General features: G+C 42.4%; 1 protein-coding gene across 2 annotated transcripts; it reads right to left on the bottom strand.

Moving 5' to 3' along the window:
* Positions 1-5650: 5650 nt before the first annotated feature.
* SLITRK2 (SLIT and NTRK like family member 2) lies at positions 5651-10046 on the bottom strand. 2 transcript variants are annotated; one of them, XM_030497640.1, is made up of 2 exons: positions 9888-10046; positions 5651-8887 (listed from the first exon to the last, which is right to left on the bottom strand). In XM_030497640.1, the coding sequence occupies exon 2, from the start codon at positions 8842-8844 to the stop codon at positions 6271-6273; it is 2574 nt and encodes an 857-aa protein (XP_030353500.1). In that variant the 5' UTR covers positions 8845-8887; positions 9888-10046; the 3' UTR covers positions 5651-6270. The 2 variants fall into 2 exon arrangements, with proteins under 2 accessions (XP_030353500.1, XP_030353499.1); XM_030497639.1 differs by lacking the exon at positions 9888-10046 and adding an exon at positions 9374-9644.
* Positions 10047-18802: the final 8756 nt, after the last annotated feature.

Raw genomic sequence — 18802 nt, 5'->3', positions numbered from 1 at the left:
CAAGTCAGTAACAAATCCCTGGGGAGAAGAAAAAAAGTTTATAGCATGGGCAAAACACTGTCTCAACTCCAATTTCTCTGCCTCTCAGATGACAGGTTCTCAGAATAAAAATCAAGATGTCTTAAAATAGACTGTCGTATTATCAGTGATCTCAAGGGGATTTTTTTTCCAGGCTTTTGTATGGAGGTACCTCAAGAGGAGGTAACTGCGACAGGTCTTTATACATTTGCTGTGCCTTTTCCAACACAGACAGCATTCTTAAAATGGCTCTGCTGCCTCCTACTCGGAAGATAACTGGTGCTTAACACTTCTGGCTCTGGGGAGCAATGCACACACAGGGCATGAAAAGAAGCTAACAAGAAATCTGCGTAGCTAAGATACAAATCTATACTTGTTCTGCCACCATAAAGAACCCTGACGTCGTATTGCAGACACTTTGTAATGTTGATGTAATTTCTGTTATGCTGCAAATACAGATTTACATTATCTTAATTTCTAAACGGTAGTGCCACTTTTTAAGATAAGCAACAATGTTTATGTTGCTCTTGGTTTGTAACTAGCCACATGTATTGATCTGAACAGTTTGGTGAAAAGTTAGATTTTACAAAGGACCTTAGAAGTTAAAAGACTATGGCATTAATTACAGAAATGGTTAATTCATTCTATTTTTAAAAATAGAAATAAGAAAGATTCAGAAATACTGCAACTAGCTCTACCCCAACTTCACATTGATCACTTTTTCAGGCATAATGCAGTATCAGTGGTAATACAGATGCATGCACAAATAGGGTATCAGACATGAGAATCAAATTCTGAACTCTTGAGTTACCTGAGCATCCTTAAAGATAATGGAGGTGCATCTGGCCTCTATTTTCATCCCTCCAAATGTTTAACAGTATGTAACAAAAGCCGCTGCTGCACTCAAATGGGGACTCTCTGTGTTTATGAGCTCAGGAGGAAAACCAGTTTTATGATGTCTTGTTTTCAAATTTCACTCATACTCTTGAGTCTGTTTGGTCTTTAGAATGACTGAATCTCCGATTGCAGCTCCAACAATTCTTTCATTCAAAATAATCTATTCATCTGTGTTCATAAACGTGTCAATCTGCTGGTTCAAAAAAATCCAACCAACCCTCCAATAACAAAAAACAACAAAAAACTTCTCATTAATCCACCTCCCTCATTAACTAGGATTAAAAACCTTAGTTAAAATTATTGGCCTTTTGCCCAGAAAAGCTATGAGATCAATAATCCAAACAGACTTAATGATCCTCTTACAAAAGAATAACTTTCGTACTTTTCCTACAGAACACTTTGAAAAAGTGAAGGGAAAAATACAAGAAATGTCACATCATCTGCATAAGTTAATTTATCTATTGGTTTGGAGCTGCACAGTTGGGCGAAGGACTTGAGGAAATAAGTTGGAGTTTTTTCTTCTCTGTTAAATGACATTTATTGTCTGCAAAAATAGTAATATGAAAAATCATAAACTGTATCAGTGATTAGCTTGTAAGAATCTAAGAAGTTTCATTAACACTTCCAGTATCTCATTTCACTCATGAGCAGTTTAAAATTTATGCCATTTTTATTCCTATATAAGATCAGTAATCTTTAAGACTTTTATTTAGGCAATTTAACTTGCTGGTATCCTTATTTTGACACTACTAATTATGGCTTCTAACTTTAAAAAAATTGATTTTTATTTTAAAAAACTAAGTATTGATGGGAAGAAAAAGAAAACCAAGCTAAACCCTACTGTATAGTTCTCTATCAGCACAAGGAGCACAGTGCCTTTGACCGAAGGAGGCTATAAACTCTATGGGGAGTCTCTCATGGACTGAATGGAAATGTCTTGGCATAGAGAGCCAAGCAGCAGAGCATATATGTTGCATATGGGTGTGCTAGAAAATTATTAGGCTGGGCTGACTACAGCTATGTGGGAATTAGATGTCTAATCAGTACTCCTCATATATCTTCTTTACAATAGCTGGAAAAATGCAGGCAAATCTGTGGCCCAATTCATGCCATATATTCTGGGAGGGAGTAAATCACATTTGAATGGCCTAGGTTTTGCTATTTACTCTGGAGACCCTACACAACCAGTTTGAGTAGTAGCTAATTTTGGCAAGATTAACCTATGCTGAAGACAACTTGCTGAAATTACAGCAAAGTGTGATGTGATGCCAGTAGTTCCAGATAGCTCATCCATTTGTTCTTACTCAAAAATGCTGCTTGCATAGCCAGGGTTTGCATACGGGAAATCCTGCATGAAAGCCAAAATGCTACTTGATCTTACACTTCTCTGCTCAACGAGTGGAAGAGTGAGCAGCTATGCAGACCTTCCTCCAGTGTGCCCCCCTCCAGGAGTACTACTGGGACCAGGTGTCTCATTTCACATGGGGCTAACTCAGCAATGTCACAGGAGGAGGTAAGGACTGAGCTCTCTGTGGAGTGGGGACATCAAATCTCTTCAAAGCTGTAACAGATCCTCCAAAACTAGCTAGGGAAGAAAAGAAGAGCCCAGAGGGACAGACATGAGGGGAAAGGTTGGAGCATTACACAGCGAGGGCAGTGAGGGCTTGGCAAGCAGATAACAGAGGTCAGGTAGGAACTGAGCGAATGCTAGTACCTGAAAAGGATGAAATATGATGGAAGAGAGACTGCAGAAAGGGGGACTACCAATGGGTGTTTGGAGTGGCTCTGCAGCAGACTCAAGAACCCAGATAGAAAGTACAGAGCCCTTTATAAAAAGGAGTATTTGTTTTGCAGGGTGAAAAAAAGGAAGGCAATTAAACTGTCATCCTCTAGGTGTGTTCTGTAGCTAGCAAAGCCACAGCATCGTCCTAGGAGACAGATGTCTGACTAGGAACTAGGAACTAGGGCAATCTGGCCACAGTGGTGTAAGGTTAGCACCTCTCTCCTTTTGCCATTAAAGTTACTTATTAAAATCCAGGTTCTAAGATCACCGCTAAACTTTACTTCATGTTTACACAGAAAGCTCTCTTTAAAAATGTATTAATGCACTGGAAGTGTACTGCCCTTCATTTTCACTGGAGATAACTGCAGAGTTTTAACAGTCTGCACCATTACTGTTTCTGTAAAGGTCATTGTATCCACTTTCACAAAAGAAAACTAAAAAGAAAGAAAACTATTTGCATCCCATTTTCCTGAGGAAAAAAAGACATTTTGCTAACCTGGTTACATAATTTTCACAGTTTAACTTTTCAAACTATGAAAGAAGATTTTTTCACTCATTATCAAGCCCCTAGCCAGGCAAGCAGCTCTCCCCTAACAAGCAGCAGCTTCCTGGGCTGCACAGCTAGAGAAATGTAGAGACCTTCTACACAGCAGCTGCCGACACACTTTCCCTGTTAAACAAATCTCTTTAAGCGTAACTGAAAAAAATCTCCTCCTCTCTCACCTAGACACACTATGAAAAGAATTGCTTAATAGATGTCAGCTGAAGGATATAAAAACAAACCTAAAAGACCTGCAGCAATAATGATTTTTTAAGTTGGCACTGGTGATGCAAAATAAAATCTAGTCACTGAATAAATTCCACTAGGAAAGCTAGGGAAATGTAAAGCCACAGCAACCTCTGTAAAATATGGCTGTGCTGCCAAAACAAGCATGATAAGACAGTCTGAGACTCAAACAGTAAATATAAACATGATAAAGTTTCTAAAAGAATCAATTCTCTAACTCTATTGTTTGCAAGCACTAAAAAAAAAAAAAATATTTTTGTAGGAAAAACTGGCATTTTTCTGAGCAAAAACCCTGTAATTTGTTCTAGTTCACTAGGGAATAAGAAATAATAATATGCTAACTGCTAGAGTGCTAGATATAACATGGAACTTGTTTTGCAGGTAATACTAAAATCATACCTGGAAAGAGTTAATGTCTTTACTTTAAAATAATACTTATATTTTTCTTAGGGTTTCAGTAACAAATGCTTTTAATTACCCAGGAAAGGAGCCATAATAAGACAATCACTACTGGAAGCTTTCAAACAAGTACCTCACTCAAAGATGGATGCTATTCCAGTCAAACGTTCCAAGTTCGACTAATGTGATACCATTTCGCCTCTTTCTTGAAGTGAGAACATTTTGTAGACTGATTCTTCAGTAGTTCATTGTAGCACTTCAGATTTAAACCTGATCTAATGAACAGCCATAGATGCTATGGACTCTAAACATAAAGAATTGACATGTTAGCATATTAATGTACTCAGATGTCACATAAATCATTAGAAGACAAGTTTACTGAATGACTCAGATATCTGGCAATACACACGCAAAGCCTCTTTAGCTCTTAAACATAAAGCAACTTCCTTTTGGCAAAGTCCTGATTAGAACAACATTGATCGTAGTTATTTATAGCTCAAATGCTATTGCTGAAAATTTCTCAAGTTGTAGATTCTCTATTATTAACTATAGTAAAGCTCTAAAAATCAGTCAGCAGAGGCCACTTCAATCTCTGCATGATAATAAAGGATTATTATGTGCAGTAACCTATTTATGAAAAGGAAACAGAGTGCTTCTTTCAGACCCCATCAATTGCTTTAATAAGGAATTGAAAAGCCTGGCCTACTTTATATGCAGATCACCATCCCAGTTGCATAAGGATTTACAATAGACAAAACAAAACTGGTTTTGTTGTAAATAAGGGCTGTTTGTTTAAATCGCACAATAATGTTTGCATCTAAAAATTATTTAGAAGCTAATAAGGCTTAATAAAGTTTGACTGTATGCTAGTTAATAAAAATGGTTTCAATATTCTCCAGGAAGGAAATGTAAATTGAAGGTGATAACGTAAAGCTTGAAGCAAAACGCGCCTGAGTTAATGGGAAAGAAGACTCACTGCATTTGTTCACTGATGGGCTTAAGAAAACCAATGTTGAGAATAGAATTCAGTTAACTTAGAACACTATAAAAATTTAAGATATTGAACTTAATAGGTTTTTTTGTCTAGTAGATGAGAATTACTGGAATATTACTTCTACTTTAGAGACTGAAAACTTGACATAGGTCAGACTACTGAACGTTAGTGTGATGCACATACTGGTTTCTGCTATCTTGATTTGGAGGACTCCAGAGACCCAGGTTCAAATTTTACTTTTGGCATTGGTTCATTTGCCTGTATGTTAATAAATTTAATGAGGTGTGGGATGACCCCTGCTGGTGTCCCTGCTTATGAAAAAAATATGTATCTGGCAGAAAAAGGACATGTTAATTTCAGCCCCCAAAAAGTTACAAATATAAACTCTGTCATAAAATGTAGAAAAATTCCTAATTCAGTGCACCAAATATTATGAGTAATGTTCTCTTAAGTATGAAAATAATCTTAAACCACTGAACATTACTATGTTAGAGCTGCAGTGCAATGTATTAAGCACATTAATTGTTCAATTCACTATGACATTGTGTTAAACATCTTTTATTAATGAGCTGTTACTCCCAGCTGAGGCATTTGATAACCTCTAGTCCATTGCTAAATCCTCTCAGTTGATTTCATTGAATCACTCTAAACAAACCTAGAGAGAAAAACACCCCAATAATTTACGTTTGAGTCTGTAACGTCCTAGAACTAGATTCATTTAAAGGGCAGCTTTCCTATAAATCAGACTTTCTGATTTAATGCAGCTGACATATAGATCTATTTTACATTTTTTTTTAATTTCAAAAATACAACACATTAAAATAGGTTCAATTTATCAAAGCTAAGAGCAACAATTAAGTAATAATGTACTTAAAGTGCAAAGGCACTTTAACACAAAAAAGTGACGCCCAGTGGCTATACTTGGTAATTGAAACAGCAGTACCATATATTATTATTTACAAAAGAAAGTCATAGTCCAGGAAAAAAAGATCTTTGGAGATCTTCTACATAATACATTAAGTTTCCACTTTGCAAAAAAAACAAACAAAAAAAACAAAACCCAAAAAACAGAAAAGCCAAAGACCCCTTCTTCATTTCCTTCCAAAGCAAAAAGAATTATGCAAGGTCTATTACAGAAACATACATTTGCAGTGACAGTTCCTACAGAAGGGTCAAAGGAGAAAAACATAGAAATAACTTAAAGGGAACGTTGCAAACGCAACATCATATCCCTGCTATGCTGTAAGGGTTCCATTTCTCTCTCACTCCCTCTCTAATTTAAAAAGTGGAAATGTTAGGAATGCCACAGATGACATCAGCACTGAGTTCAGGCTCAATGAAATGTGATGCTGAGTTAATTTAAAAATTTTCCTTTGTCTCCCACCTCCCCCCTCACAGCTGACTGATTGCAGTTTGTTTTTCCAGAACTTCGAGGTAGTCTGGTTCTGTTTGTAGCTTTCCTTGGAGTAAAGGATGCTCGGGTTTAGACTGTTCTGCAAAATATTTCCTGGGAGTTCCATACAAAACAGTTTTATTTATCCTGTCCTGGTTTTGGCGTCTTGATTCATATGAAGGGGCAAACTGCCTTTTGGGTAAGGTGCAAAAATTATAATGAACTAATCCTCCAGTGGGGAGTTCCTTGACCCTTTCTGCAATGTTTTGATACAGAAGCTCTGGTTCCCTTGGTGAGGATTGCTTTTCCAGCAATTCAGCTGCACTGATTGTAAATGCAAGACTGGTGGGGTCTTCCTTTTTGTGGTCAAGATTGCTGTAGCTGAACTCATGGAGATTCCTGTAATAGGCAACTGGATCCCCTTCCTTTTGCATGTAGATTGGATTTTGGCACATCTGTCCAACAGGAGGGGGAATGTAGTTATAAACATGTCCTTCAGTTTTATCGTGGGTTTCAGTGTTGTAAGACCCATACTGGAGCTGAAATGAGCTTATATCTAAGTTGTTGGCGCTGCTGGGCATGCTTTGCACCCCCTTCCGGCGCTTAAGGACAAAGACAAACAGGCCTGCCCCAAAACAGACTGACAAAATGAACACAACCAGCAAGCCTAAAATTAAGACAGACAGTGGAACTTCAGTGTGTATTTCTGGGTAGGAGCTGGGCGAGATACCAAGGAGATGAGGTGTATCTGTGTTCTGGTTCATGGACAGGAGAGAAGAATCTGACAAATTGGGGTTCTCTGGGCAGATGGCTTCTTTGCTCAGGAATTTCAGATGCTCTCCAGAGTGCTTGGTGGGAGATTCACATATGACTTCATTGATAACTACGGGGGGATTTGACTGCTGGTTGTTCTCGTCAGTGACTTGCTCTATCCAGTTCCTCAGCCCCAGGATGTCACATGTGCAGTCCCAAGGGTTCTCCTGGAGGTCTATCTGAATTAGAGCTGAGAGCTGATCCAAGACTCCTCGCACAGGCATGTGTGAGAAATGGTTGTTTCTAAGGTTGAGTCTAGTGAGGGAAGTGCCACCAAAGACGTTGTCAGGCAAGGATCTGAGCAGGTTATTATTGAGAAATAACAGATGAAGATTACTCAGAGCATCAAAGGTGCGTGGTAGGATCTCCTTAATGACATTGTACTCTAGGTAGAGATATTGCAGGCTGTGCAGCCCGTCGAACATAGATGGGTACAGAATCTCAAGGTAGTTGCCATTAAGATAAAGTCTACGTAAACTTGTGAGGTTTGTAAAGGCACCTTCTTGTATCACTGCAATTCTGTTATTTCCTAGGTGTAACAAATCCAGAGAGCTGTATTCTATGAGATCGGTTCTATAAATGACTTGCAGATAGTTACTGGTAAGGTAAAGTTTCTTTGGACTGGTTGGCCTAGGGTGGAGATCAGAGATGTTGCTTATCTTTTTCTCTTGGCAGTTCACATTTAAGCCGTTGTCTGAGCTCTGTGAAGTACAGATGCAACCAGCTGGGCAGGTGATGGGCACAGGAGACTTTGTCTGGTAAACCATGATAGGTCCAAATATTTGTCTGTCTTTTGAGACAGTGACACGGGGTGTGGGGCGGTTTCTCATTTTGGGTGGCCGGCTGGCTTTTGGGGCTCTGGTGGGATTGATGGCGGAGTTGGCTGTGGGGGATAGCCTCGAGATGTGTGGGTCTGAGAGGACAGGGTGCTTGTCCCTCTGGTTTGAATCAGTGGAGCTCTTCCTAGGGCAGAGATCTTGCCTTGTGAGCTGGGTCACATCTTTCCCATGAAGCCTGAAGGGGGTTTCACAGACTATCTCACCCACGAACACAGTGATGGTGTCTAGCCAGGCCTTCAGTGGCAGCAAGTCGCAGGTGCAGTTCCAAGGGTTTTCCTCCAGCTGGATTTCCATGATGCCTCCAATGTGCTCCAGCACACCAGCAAAAGGCATCATCTTCAGCCGGTTCCCCCGCAGGTCCAGGTGAGTGAGGAGTACAAAGCGGAAGACATTGCTGGGCAGGGACAGCAAGAGGTTGTCATTGAGAATCAGCACCTTGAGCTTGTTCAGCTTACTGAAGGCCCCCGCCTCAATGGCACTGATGTAATTGTAATCAGCCTGCAGGTACTCCAGACTCTCCAAGCCCAGGAACGTATCCTCCTTCAGCACTTCCAGCTTGTTGTTATTGAGGTGCAGCCTCTTCAGGGTGCGGAGGCCGCTGAAGGCCCCTGTGCGGATCTCCTGCATGTCGTTGTTGCCCAAGTGGAGGGTCACAGCGTTGGAGTAGTTGACGAACTCATTGGGGAACAGGCGGGTCAGCGCGTTCCCATTGAGAAACAGCTGGTAGATCTTGGATGGTGGCGGCAGGAGGAGGCTGACGGTTGTAAATCCTTTGTTTTCACAATTAATGTTCAGCACGTTCTCCTTCTCCTCACAAGGGCAGCGGCTCTTGCTGCAAATGTCTTTGGCAGGTTTGCGACTCTCTGTCTGCGAGATCCCAGCCACTGTTAACAAGCTGAGCAACCAAACACCCTTCAGCATCTTTATGCACCGTTGATCCCTGCTTCAGTACCTACAGTCAAACCTTTTAAGACAGGTAAGGAGAGAAAGAAGAAATCCCCAGTGAAAACAGCCAGGTGCAGAGGCTGCAAGGGGGAGGGCACGGCAGGCTATAAAGTTGGGGGGATGAGGAGCGGCAAGGCGAGACTTGCCAAACTCCTGTGAAATCCCCTCTCCTCCACCCCTCCTTCTCTCGGGGAGCGCCCGCGGAGCCGCTGCGGAGGAAGCCCCGTCGGGGAGCGCTCCGAAATCCGGGATCCCTAGCGCTGTCCACCCCGCCCGACCCCTCCGCCCACCGCAGCCACCGCCTCCACGTCGGTGGCAGAGCGGAGAAGCTTCGTCCCCTCTAGCCCGGCCCGGGGCAGTCCGTCTCTCGCTGCCCGGTCCCGTTCACTGCTGGCGTTTCAAACCTGGACAGCGGGCGAGGGAGAGATCAGTGATCCCTCTCCCGGCAGCGTGGCGCCCCCGAACCGCGCTCCCCGAGCCTCCCTCCGCGCTCCTCGGCTCGTACCTGCTCTCAGGGCACCCGAGGGGGCAGCAGGGGCAGGGGCCGCCACCGAGTGCCGCCGCGCCCCGGGAGCCAGGCGCCCGGCGGCGAGAGGCATCGCCTGCCGCACGGCTCGGTTGGAGCTCAGCGAGGGGCCGCAGTCCCGTCCCGTCCCGTCCCGTCCCGTCCCGGCGGGAAGTTGGGCCGGGCGGGGACCAAGAAGCGGCGGCGGCGCCGCTGCGGAGCGCGGGCGGTTGTGCGCGGGGCGCGGCTGTGCGCGGCGCTTTTGCCGGCTGCCCCGCGCGGAGCCGCGCTGACGTCACATGGGGGCGGGGGGGGGGGGGGGGACGACACACACGCGTTTTTCCCAGCCAGCCCCGTTCCCCTCGGTTCCCCCCTCCCCGGTGCCTCCCGCAGCCGGCTCAGCGCCCGGCCCGCCCGTGCATCGCGGGAGCGCCTTGACAGCACTTGCGCCCGCGGCCAGGACAGCGCGGGGACTCGGAGCCGGGGAGCAGAACAAGGTAACGAGCGGATTTACCTGGGTCCGGAGGATTTTTGGGCCCGAGTCCCCAATCCGTGCCTTCAAAATAGATAGCAAGTCACGCAGCTTCCTCGGCACAAGCCGGCCGCCAAGCGCGCACGTACCGCGCACACACATCGCACACCCGCACACTCACACCACGCGCATCGCACACACGCACAATCTGGCTCTCGGAGCAGCGGTGCTGCAAAACCCGCATCTGGCATCAGCATCTGCCCCCCGCTCCGGCGGCAGCAGCTCCCTTCTCCAGTCTGCCGCGCCGGGGTCGTCCAGCGCGCTGGCGTTTGCTGCACCTTCGGGGAAGTTGAACACCTTCTACCAGGCTGGGCAGGCGGGGAGGGCGGTCAGCCCTTGTGCCCGGATCCCGCACCCTCTGGGATGCTCACCCGAGCGCTGAGCAGCTACGATCACATCTAACGCGATCATCCGCACCGCCTAGACTTAGTCCCACTGCCAAACTGCAATGTTATGATACAGCGTTTGGCTGCCTTTAAAAAGAACAAGATGTTAGATGTGGGTTATTGTTAAGCACCATGCACTGGGCACAGATCTGTTTGCAGGGAAGGGATGGCTGCTCTTGATCTCTATCTGGAAGGTAAAACTTTGGGTTCAGACTGGGGAAAACAAAGACACTCCACAATGAATTTTTAAAGTATACACACTTCACTTAGTCTTTAAGCATAGAGGTTTGCTGCCAAGAGAGTGCTGGACTTGGCAAAAGTGGTACTGTCATCTTGTCTTATTCTCTAGCCATTAAATATCAGAGCCCACATTTTAGGAGGAGCAGTCTAGGACCATTGTCTGTTTTTATGAGGTGCATGAGATAAGAAAAAGTGACATCCTGCAGCAGCCAGCACAGATGCCTTCACAGTGCTGCTGGGCAGGAATAGTGGTGGAGTTTGCATTCGGGACTGAAGCGGATGCAACTTCCCTATGTAAAATTTGGAGAGGTTGTAGAAAAAGCAGGAGCATCCCACACTGGAACATGCTTTTGGTGTGGTGCTACATGAATTTCAACAAGATGTGGATTCTGAAATGCACTCATAGCTGCTCAATTTCCAACTCTCTTTATCCAGCTAAATTCAGGAGCAAAAATTGCTAAGATCAGGAAAGATATGTGTAGCAGATCTGAGGTTTTACAACACTAATATACCACCACTCAAGTTATTATTCTGTGAGATTTTTCACTTGTTTTCTGTTTTAAACATCAGATGATGGTATCTGGGGAGCAAAATTGGACTACTTACAGAACATAGCAAATCTGATTTTCAGACCTTTCTAACACAGTCTAGGGGCATGAGCCTAAAATGAGAAGGTAAAAGTAGATCCAGGTTAATGGTTTTTGGTTTTCTGAAGGGAGCATATTCACACACACACTGACACACTCAGAAACACACACTTTTCTGTAACCTACCTTCAACCATCTCACCTGAGCAGCCCTGCATGGCGTTGCCAGCACTCACAGGGCTTGCTCCAACACACAGCAAAAGCTGAAGGCAGAAGTAAGTCCAGTGCATTTCTCATCTCGCAGCGTACATTTGTTTCATGTCTGTGAGTTTTAGTGACATGCAGCTTTCTGATGAGCAAGGATCATGTCCTGGAAGTGGCTCATGGGGCAACAGATACTGTCCCACTTGCCTGTGTTTACTAGTACGTAGGAAATGTGTTTGTGGTAACTGCTGATGCTTCCTTGAAAGGGAAAGTGTACGCATGGCATGCCTCAGCAGTAATTACCAGATTCATGTGGGATGGAAGGAACAGCGTGTTAGGGGATTGCAACAGTAATAAGACACAGAGATGATTGGTACTGATTCTATTACACTGCAAATGCATGCATATAATAACCACTGTTGGAGGAGGATGAACAAGGATTTAAAAAAAAAAATAGCTACAGCTTTTTATTTGGGAACAAAGTCATGATTTCTCAGCATGCCTGAAGTGTTTTATAATCCCTTCAATTAAAAACACAGAGTATAAAAGAACAGCTTTTTTCCCCCCACTTGTTTTACTGCCTTTTTATTTTGCGTGTTGAATGTAGGAACATTTTCAGGCTATGACTATCTGGGAGCCTCCAGAAATGGAAGACCAGGAGGCAGGTTGATGCAGCAGCCTGTTACGGTTTGGGAAAACTCAGTGTTATGCCTGATTTGTAGGCAATATGAAGGTTTCTTTTTTTTCCAGTCACTTTGCTGTGTTCCCTCATCCTCCTTTTTGGTGCAAAGTTATGAAGTATAGATTCATAAACTTACAGATTCATAGACTATAAGGCTTAATAGAACCATTGTGGCTTTTGGATATTGCATAACCCAGGCCATCAGCTAAATTGAATTAATTCCTGTTTAAACTAGATCATACTTCCTATGGAAAAAGAAAAAAAAAACCTGAAAAAAAAACCAAACCAACCAAACCAAAACTGAAAACCCAGTAACATATCCAGGCCTATTTTAGCAGTTGCATATGATGAAAATCTTCCATAATGTTTGCCAATAGCTTTCATCTCCCACAGGCTGAAAAAATGGTGCTTTCTCTACAACTCTGCATCTGGCTGCCTTCAGTTTGAAATTTTTATCCTTGCAATGTTCTTGTCTTGTATCCTTGTAATATTTTGTGGCTTAAGATCCCTTAATTATCTCATACCTGTTTCCCATGGGGGCACTCCCAGACTGTTGCAGTGCAAGTATGAACTAGATGCTTGCCTCATACCAGCTTCAATAGTCTGTGTTAGTCCTTTGCTGGTGCATACACCAGTGCAGCTCTTGGCTCCTGCATGGTCCTAAAACCACCACTTTATCTATCTGCTGGCAGGGAAAAACAAAAAAAGACAGACCATGGCATGAAACACAAGCATATCAAATTTGGCATGGATCATTGCCCTTCCTGCCTAGTGCACATCATGCTCTTGTCCCTCTGTGAGAGTCAAGGAGCAGAGTAAGTCTGGAAATGTTGAGATCATTTTCTTTCTCCACATTGTATCTGCAGGTGGGTGCTAAACACCACTTACACATCTTTACTTATCACTTAGTCTGTTTCTATTTCTCTGTATATGAATGAAAGAATAAGCATATCCACCAAGTCTCATGGAATAAAGAAAAAAAAAAGCAGCAAGAAACTAAGCAAAAATCTCTGTGAGTTGTATGGCAAGCAGGATTTAAGTTTTACTGATACTTAGACGCTACAAGGTAGCCTGGGTGCCGATGATGGGTAAGGAGGGATTTGAATATTCATGTAGTATAAATAGATGCCAGAATTGATTTTTGTGAACAAAACATCATGACTGATGTGGTGAAACAATGGGAATTTGTAAATTTAGGTATTTGGTGATTTCATGTGTTCCTCATCTGTGATCCTGAACTGCATAATGTAAGTTGCCTACTCCATGTCAGCTTTTAGGGTTCTGAGAAAATCATAATTGCTATTCAACAAGTACTCTATATTCTTGCTTTCCAAGGGGATATTTCTCTGTGTTCCTGTGTGTGTATATGTGTGCCTTTTTGTAGTTGGAGACATTCTTATTCTGTGAAAATGTGCATTTTTGAACCTTTCCGGTACTGTGAGTGGGATATTTTTGTGCCTCACTTAAAAGTAATTATTAAGGAAATAAACAGTTTCCAGATTTAGCAGCGAGCAGTATGCAAAATAATTGTTACTTGTAATCCAAGGTTTTATCTCATCCAGCAGCACTGGGAAGTATGCTGAAAAGGAGAGGGTGAAAGAGGAGGCTCTGGCTTTCACTTGCTTTCTTTGGCAAGGGACAGGCAAGGGGTGAGTGAAGGAGGGTGAGCATGAAAGATAGGGAGGAAGGAGCGGACAGGCTGCGTCCTCCATGGCCCCAACATCCATTCCTGTTCACCCGTGCCTCCCGGCAGCAGCAAACTGGCACAGTGCATGCCCAAGAGAGGCAGAGGAGAGAGATGTTGGTGATGAAGGCTCTGTGGAAGGAGAGCCAGTGGATACGCCAGTCTGTGGGTAGAAAGGCACTCCTGAGTGACAGTGGCTTCTGAGTGTATACTGTCTACTGAATTGCTTCTTGCTGGCAGTCAGTAATTGCCATTGCTATTACCTGTAATGAATTTTATTGGTTTCCAGATGCAATTTTTAGCTCCATTTCCCCCAACAATTCAAAGATACTGAGAGCCATGGGCTACTTCAGAATATTGTTTACTGGCATTTCATGACTACCTGCTGTATAAAGAAAAGAATTTAATGAACTACAACTTAAAATCAACATGCTTTATAATTCTTCCCTCAGTTGCTGCTTCCTGCAAGGACTCAGGCCCTGGCTAAGAATACACATTTTTGAGACCTGTTACCTAATTACAACGTAATTTTTTGCAAAGAGACTTTGCCATGATTTGTTTCACTATATCTAGGGCAATCCATTCTGTAACAGCAGAGCATGATTTTACACTGGTGGTGCAAAATAGTCATCAGTTTCTGATATTTTGTAGCATTAATATGGAATCCTAACTTTCTTAAAAATAGCAAGTGAATTTTGAGGGTTATCATAGCAGTAATACTGGTTTCAGCAGGAAATGTGACAGAGAAGCTGTCTGTCAGAAAGCATCCCAGATAGCCTGTGCACTGAGCATGCTAACAGACTCACCACTATGGAATTAGGATTACACTTTATCTTAGCTTTGGCCCTTTTTCCTTTCTTGCATAGAAAACCAAATCTTCCCTCCCGTTATATACCCACATCTTTTAGTATAGGATGCAGCAAAGTACTGTAAGACAGTTGATATTTATGGATGTATTCATCCTATTCAGCAAAGTAATATGTCTGATTCAAAGCCCTTTGGTGTCAGTGGAAGGACTTGATTTCAGTGGGATTTGGATCAGATCTTTGAACAAATGTTTAACTTATAAGCATGAACTTAGCTCTTATTGAGTGAGTTAAATATTTTTGGAAGTGCTTTGTTTCATCATGTCAATAGGTCTTTTTCTCTGATAGAAACAGTGAGATGAATCTTCTTGATGATAGATATTCTGTGATGACATTGCTGAACATCAAGAACAAAAAAAAAAAAAAAAAGGGTTTTTTTCTGCCCTTAAAACAACAGTGGATTTATTGTTTCTTTCATTTCAGATGGGTGAATGTCTACAGTAATATTTACTATTACCATTTATAAGTGAAGTTTTTCAGAGTCATAATCTACGTGTTACATACTGTGAGTGCTTTTAACTGGAAATGTCCGATCATGCAAGCGCAAGTGCGCACAAGTGTTTTTAGTAATTCAGAGAGTCTTGTTGAAATTGTCAGGTCTTGCTTTACTGAATGGACATGCGTTAGTAAAGGGGCTCATGTTTGCATAATGCAGTTGCTGTATGGGTAGGATGAATGTTCACTGTTGAAAGTCTGGAGGGTTGATATGAGAGGTTTCTTCCCTCTACTTATTAGTAGCAAAAGAAACATAATGAAATCTTCCCGTATCATTATTTTTATGGCAGTAAAGTTGAAAGAGTCCAAATCCCACTGTGCTAATGACATATATAGCAATATGTGAGGAACAGGAGGAATGGGTGAAATTCAGTCCTGGGCAGAGGGCCAGCCCAGGGTGATTCATCATGAAAGCCACCAGTTAAGACCTCAAAACAGGGCTTAAGTGGGACTCCAGTACCCTATGCCTTGAGTTGGCTTTCTGCAATGGCAGGGGGGAAAGTTCCTCCAAATGAATTATTCATTATAAATAATACATTCTATTAGTTTAGCCTCTTTTACCTGATTCTTTGAATTTATTTAATTGAAATTACTCACCAAATAATTTCTATGAATAATCATGGCCTGAGGATTATTTTTGAGCAGTTCACGGTGAGCATTTCATATTCCACATTCAGGATGAAAGCCGTGTCATTGAGTTGTCATTATGCACAGAGGTCACATATTTCTGGTTTTGCTCCAGAAAAAAATGGGATGAGTGGAAAACCCAGTATTTTTTCGCAGTCCATGTCCCCCAAAATATTCTTTCCATTAAGTTATTCTTAAGAGATGTTTGTGAACAGTTGCTGACTGTGGAAAAATCTGGTCAGTCATTGGCTTTTGTGTTTTTCACCTGTTTTCTGACAGAAATGTAGTTGTGCTGTATGTATGTGCACAGTATGTGCATATGTCTGGCTGTCAGACAAGGTCCCCTATCTTCACAAATATTTTGAACCAGATTTGATGAAACATATTAACCATTAGAGATTTTTAGTTTCCCACTTCTTCAGCAGAAGTAAGTGACTGGAAATTGCCCTACTAGAGGAAGAGTTGCAGCCTGGCTTTACTATGTTGGATCTGGATGAGATGGAGTTAATTTTCCCTTTAGCAGCCCTCATAGTGCTGTGATTTGTGTTGGTAGCTAGAACAGTGTTGTTAACACACCAGAGGTGGCTGCTGCTGGGCAGTGCTCCACAGCATAAAGGCTGTCTTTCCAACATTCCTCCTGTCTTGGTAGGGGACACAGCCAGGACAGCTGACCCAAACTGACCAAAGGGATATTCCATACCACATGACATCTGCTCAGCAATAAAAGCTAATAGAAAGGAGGAAGCGGAGGGTGTGGGACTTCATTATTACGTTTGTCTTCGGGACCAACTGCTGTGTACTGAAGCCCTACTTCCCCAAAAGTGGCTGGACATTGCCTGCTGATGGGAAGTAGAGAATAAATCTTTTGTTTTAGTTTGCTTCCGTGTGTGGCCTTTGCCTTTGCTTTAATAAAATGCCTTTATCTTGACCCATGAGGTTTTTTCCATTTTTCCTCACCTGCCCTGTACTGCTGAGGAGGGGAGTGATAGAGCAGCTTGGTGGGCACCTGGCATCCAGACAGGGTTAACCCACCGCACTCATCCATTGTTATCTATTAGAAAAATCCACATCAGAGTTTGGCTCAAAACTGAAAATTTGAATTTTTGGCTTCTCACCCCACTGCCTGTGTCAGGAGCTGGGAGGGAGACATGTTCTTAGGTATTTGCCTTGTTGTTTTGCAAGCTCCTGCAATATTGAATTAGAATGAATTGGAATAGCCCTACAATTTGAAAACTTTTTCCCTTCAAGTCAGTCACTCACCATTATTTGAAGGGCTGTTTCAAGGTCTTGTTTCAGCATAGGCTCAATGTGAGTATTTCACTGTGTAAAATTATAGAGGCGCAAAAGAGGTTGTGGGACTGATGGTGGGTTTTGGTGTCAGAGGTGAAGCTAGTTTATGGCTAGTTACTCAAGAAGTTACTCAAGAAGCCATCTTGAGTCAATAGGAAAGAAGAAATTCCTCTGAAAAAAACAAGCAGTTTGTCTCTGAAAAGGGCATATAATAAGTCAGAATAAAACAAAACCAGATAAAGAACAGTGATGTAGCTTTTAGGAAGAAAGTTTCTGTCCTGGTTTTCCAAGGATAGGAAAGTTAAGACTCTGAGAACTAAGGACCTTTTTTTTTTTTTTTTTTTCTGGCTAACGAAAACTATTCCCTGCGGTCTCTGAGCAGTAATCATTTACCTGAAAAATGCCCTATAATATTTCTCTTTGTGGAGCCCAGTTGGTTACAAATAATGACTTTGAAGCATGATGTATAACTTGAAGTGGCATGAAAAGAAATTCATGAGACAATTAGAACTTATGAGAATGGTGGTTGCATTAACATGTTGGGGAGAATCAGAATAAAGAATTCTGAACTGCAGGGAAACCTTACAATTTATGTGGCATCTGAAGTAGCTCCCTGAGTTGTTATTGCACAAAACACGATACCAGCATACATAAAATCCTGACCCAGACTTCAGCTGTTGACAAATTTCCCTTTGACTTCATGGGGCCAGAAATTCAGCTGACTTCTACTCTGGGGAGTTACACACACACACAAACCTCGAGTATCTAGTATGACATTTTATGCTGACATTTAGGTGCTTGGGTAGAAAATAGGAATACTCAGAATCCCCTCCTCGATTGACAGTGATCAAATTTTGATGGTGCTTAAAATTGCTCAATATCTCAATTTTAACATTAGAGTTTGCCTGGGCTTGAAGTTATTTTCCTGTGCATCCTCAGAGCCATTTCTGTTTTGATAGACTCATTTCAAAGCAAAGCAGGGATGCACCAAACATGGCCCATTAAATGAAAGGACAACAGAAAGAGAAGTTGAAATACTAGTTTATATTGTGGTTCAGGATGCTGAAGATATTTAGTTATCTCTCTTATAGCCTAAATGCCAGGGGATACCAGGGGACACCTGAATCTGTTCAATAGTCAGTGTCCTAACTACCACATGTGTTCCTTGTGGCGCTGGTAACACTTGTTCCTTGTGGGGTGTCTTTCTAATCCATTAGATTCCATGTTGAGTAGAACAGCTTTGGCAAGAGGGAGTGAGCATTTGGCCTTGATCTAAAGTGAATGTATTCTGTAACATTTGTGGCATTTTTTTCCATAACTAAGCATATAATTGATGAATAGCTGCCCAACCTTTATATGGCTTTTTTTTCTACCATGAGTCTTTTTCCTGTAAAGCAATAAAATCCTTTGCACAGCAGGAGATTTTAATGTCCACTCCATGGCTGAGCAGCAAGTGAAGCTGGTAGAAGAGGACAGTGCAGCCAGCTATGGTAATCAACTGTGGCTTGGAGTCTTGAAAACTGTGGGCAAACCCAATAATTCCATACATATTTCTTCAGAGTATTTTTCCATTGCAACTACTACACAGGTTAGATTTGAGCTTTCTGACTAAAAATCTTGTTGCTTTTGCAGATAGAAGTGTTTGGTTTTATTATTTCTAACTGGTGATACTGATGCACTTGGAATTATGTAGGGATGAGGTCATTCCTTTATAGCTATTTGGCTATGAACTGGTCAGTGGTCCTGATCATCTCATTGCAATACTTTCATTTTTAGAGCTGTTGTGGATTTCTGAAGCCTGTCTCTCCTTATAACAACTGTTTGTTTACTTTTGGTA

The sequence above is a fragment of the Strigops habroptila genome, chromosome 9 (assembly GCF_004027225.2).
Source record: "Strigops habroptila isolate Jane chromosome 9, bStrHab1.2.pri, whole genome shotgun sequence".
Classification (NCBI taxonomy): Eukaryota; Metazoa; Chordata; class Aves; order Psittaciformes; family Psittacidae; genus Strigops; species Strigops habroptila.
This window is presented reverse-complemented; position numbering and strand designations above follow the sequence as displayed.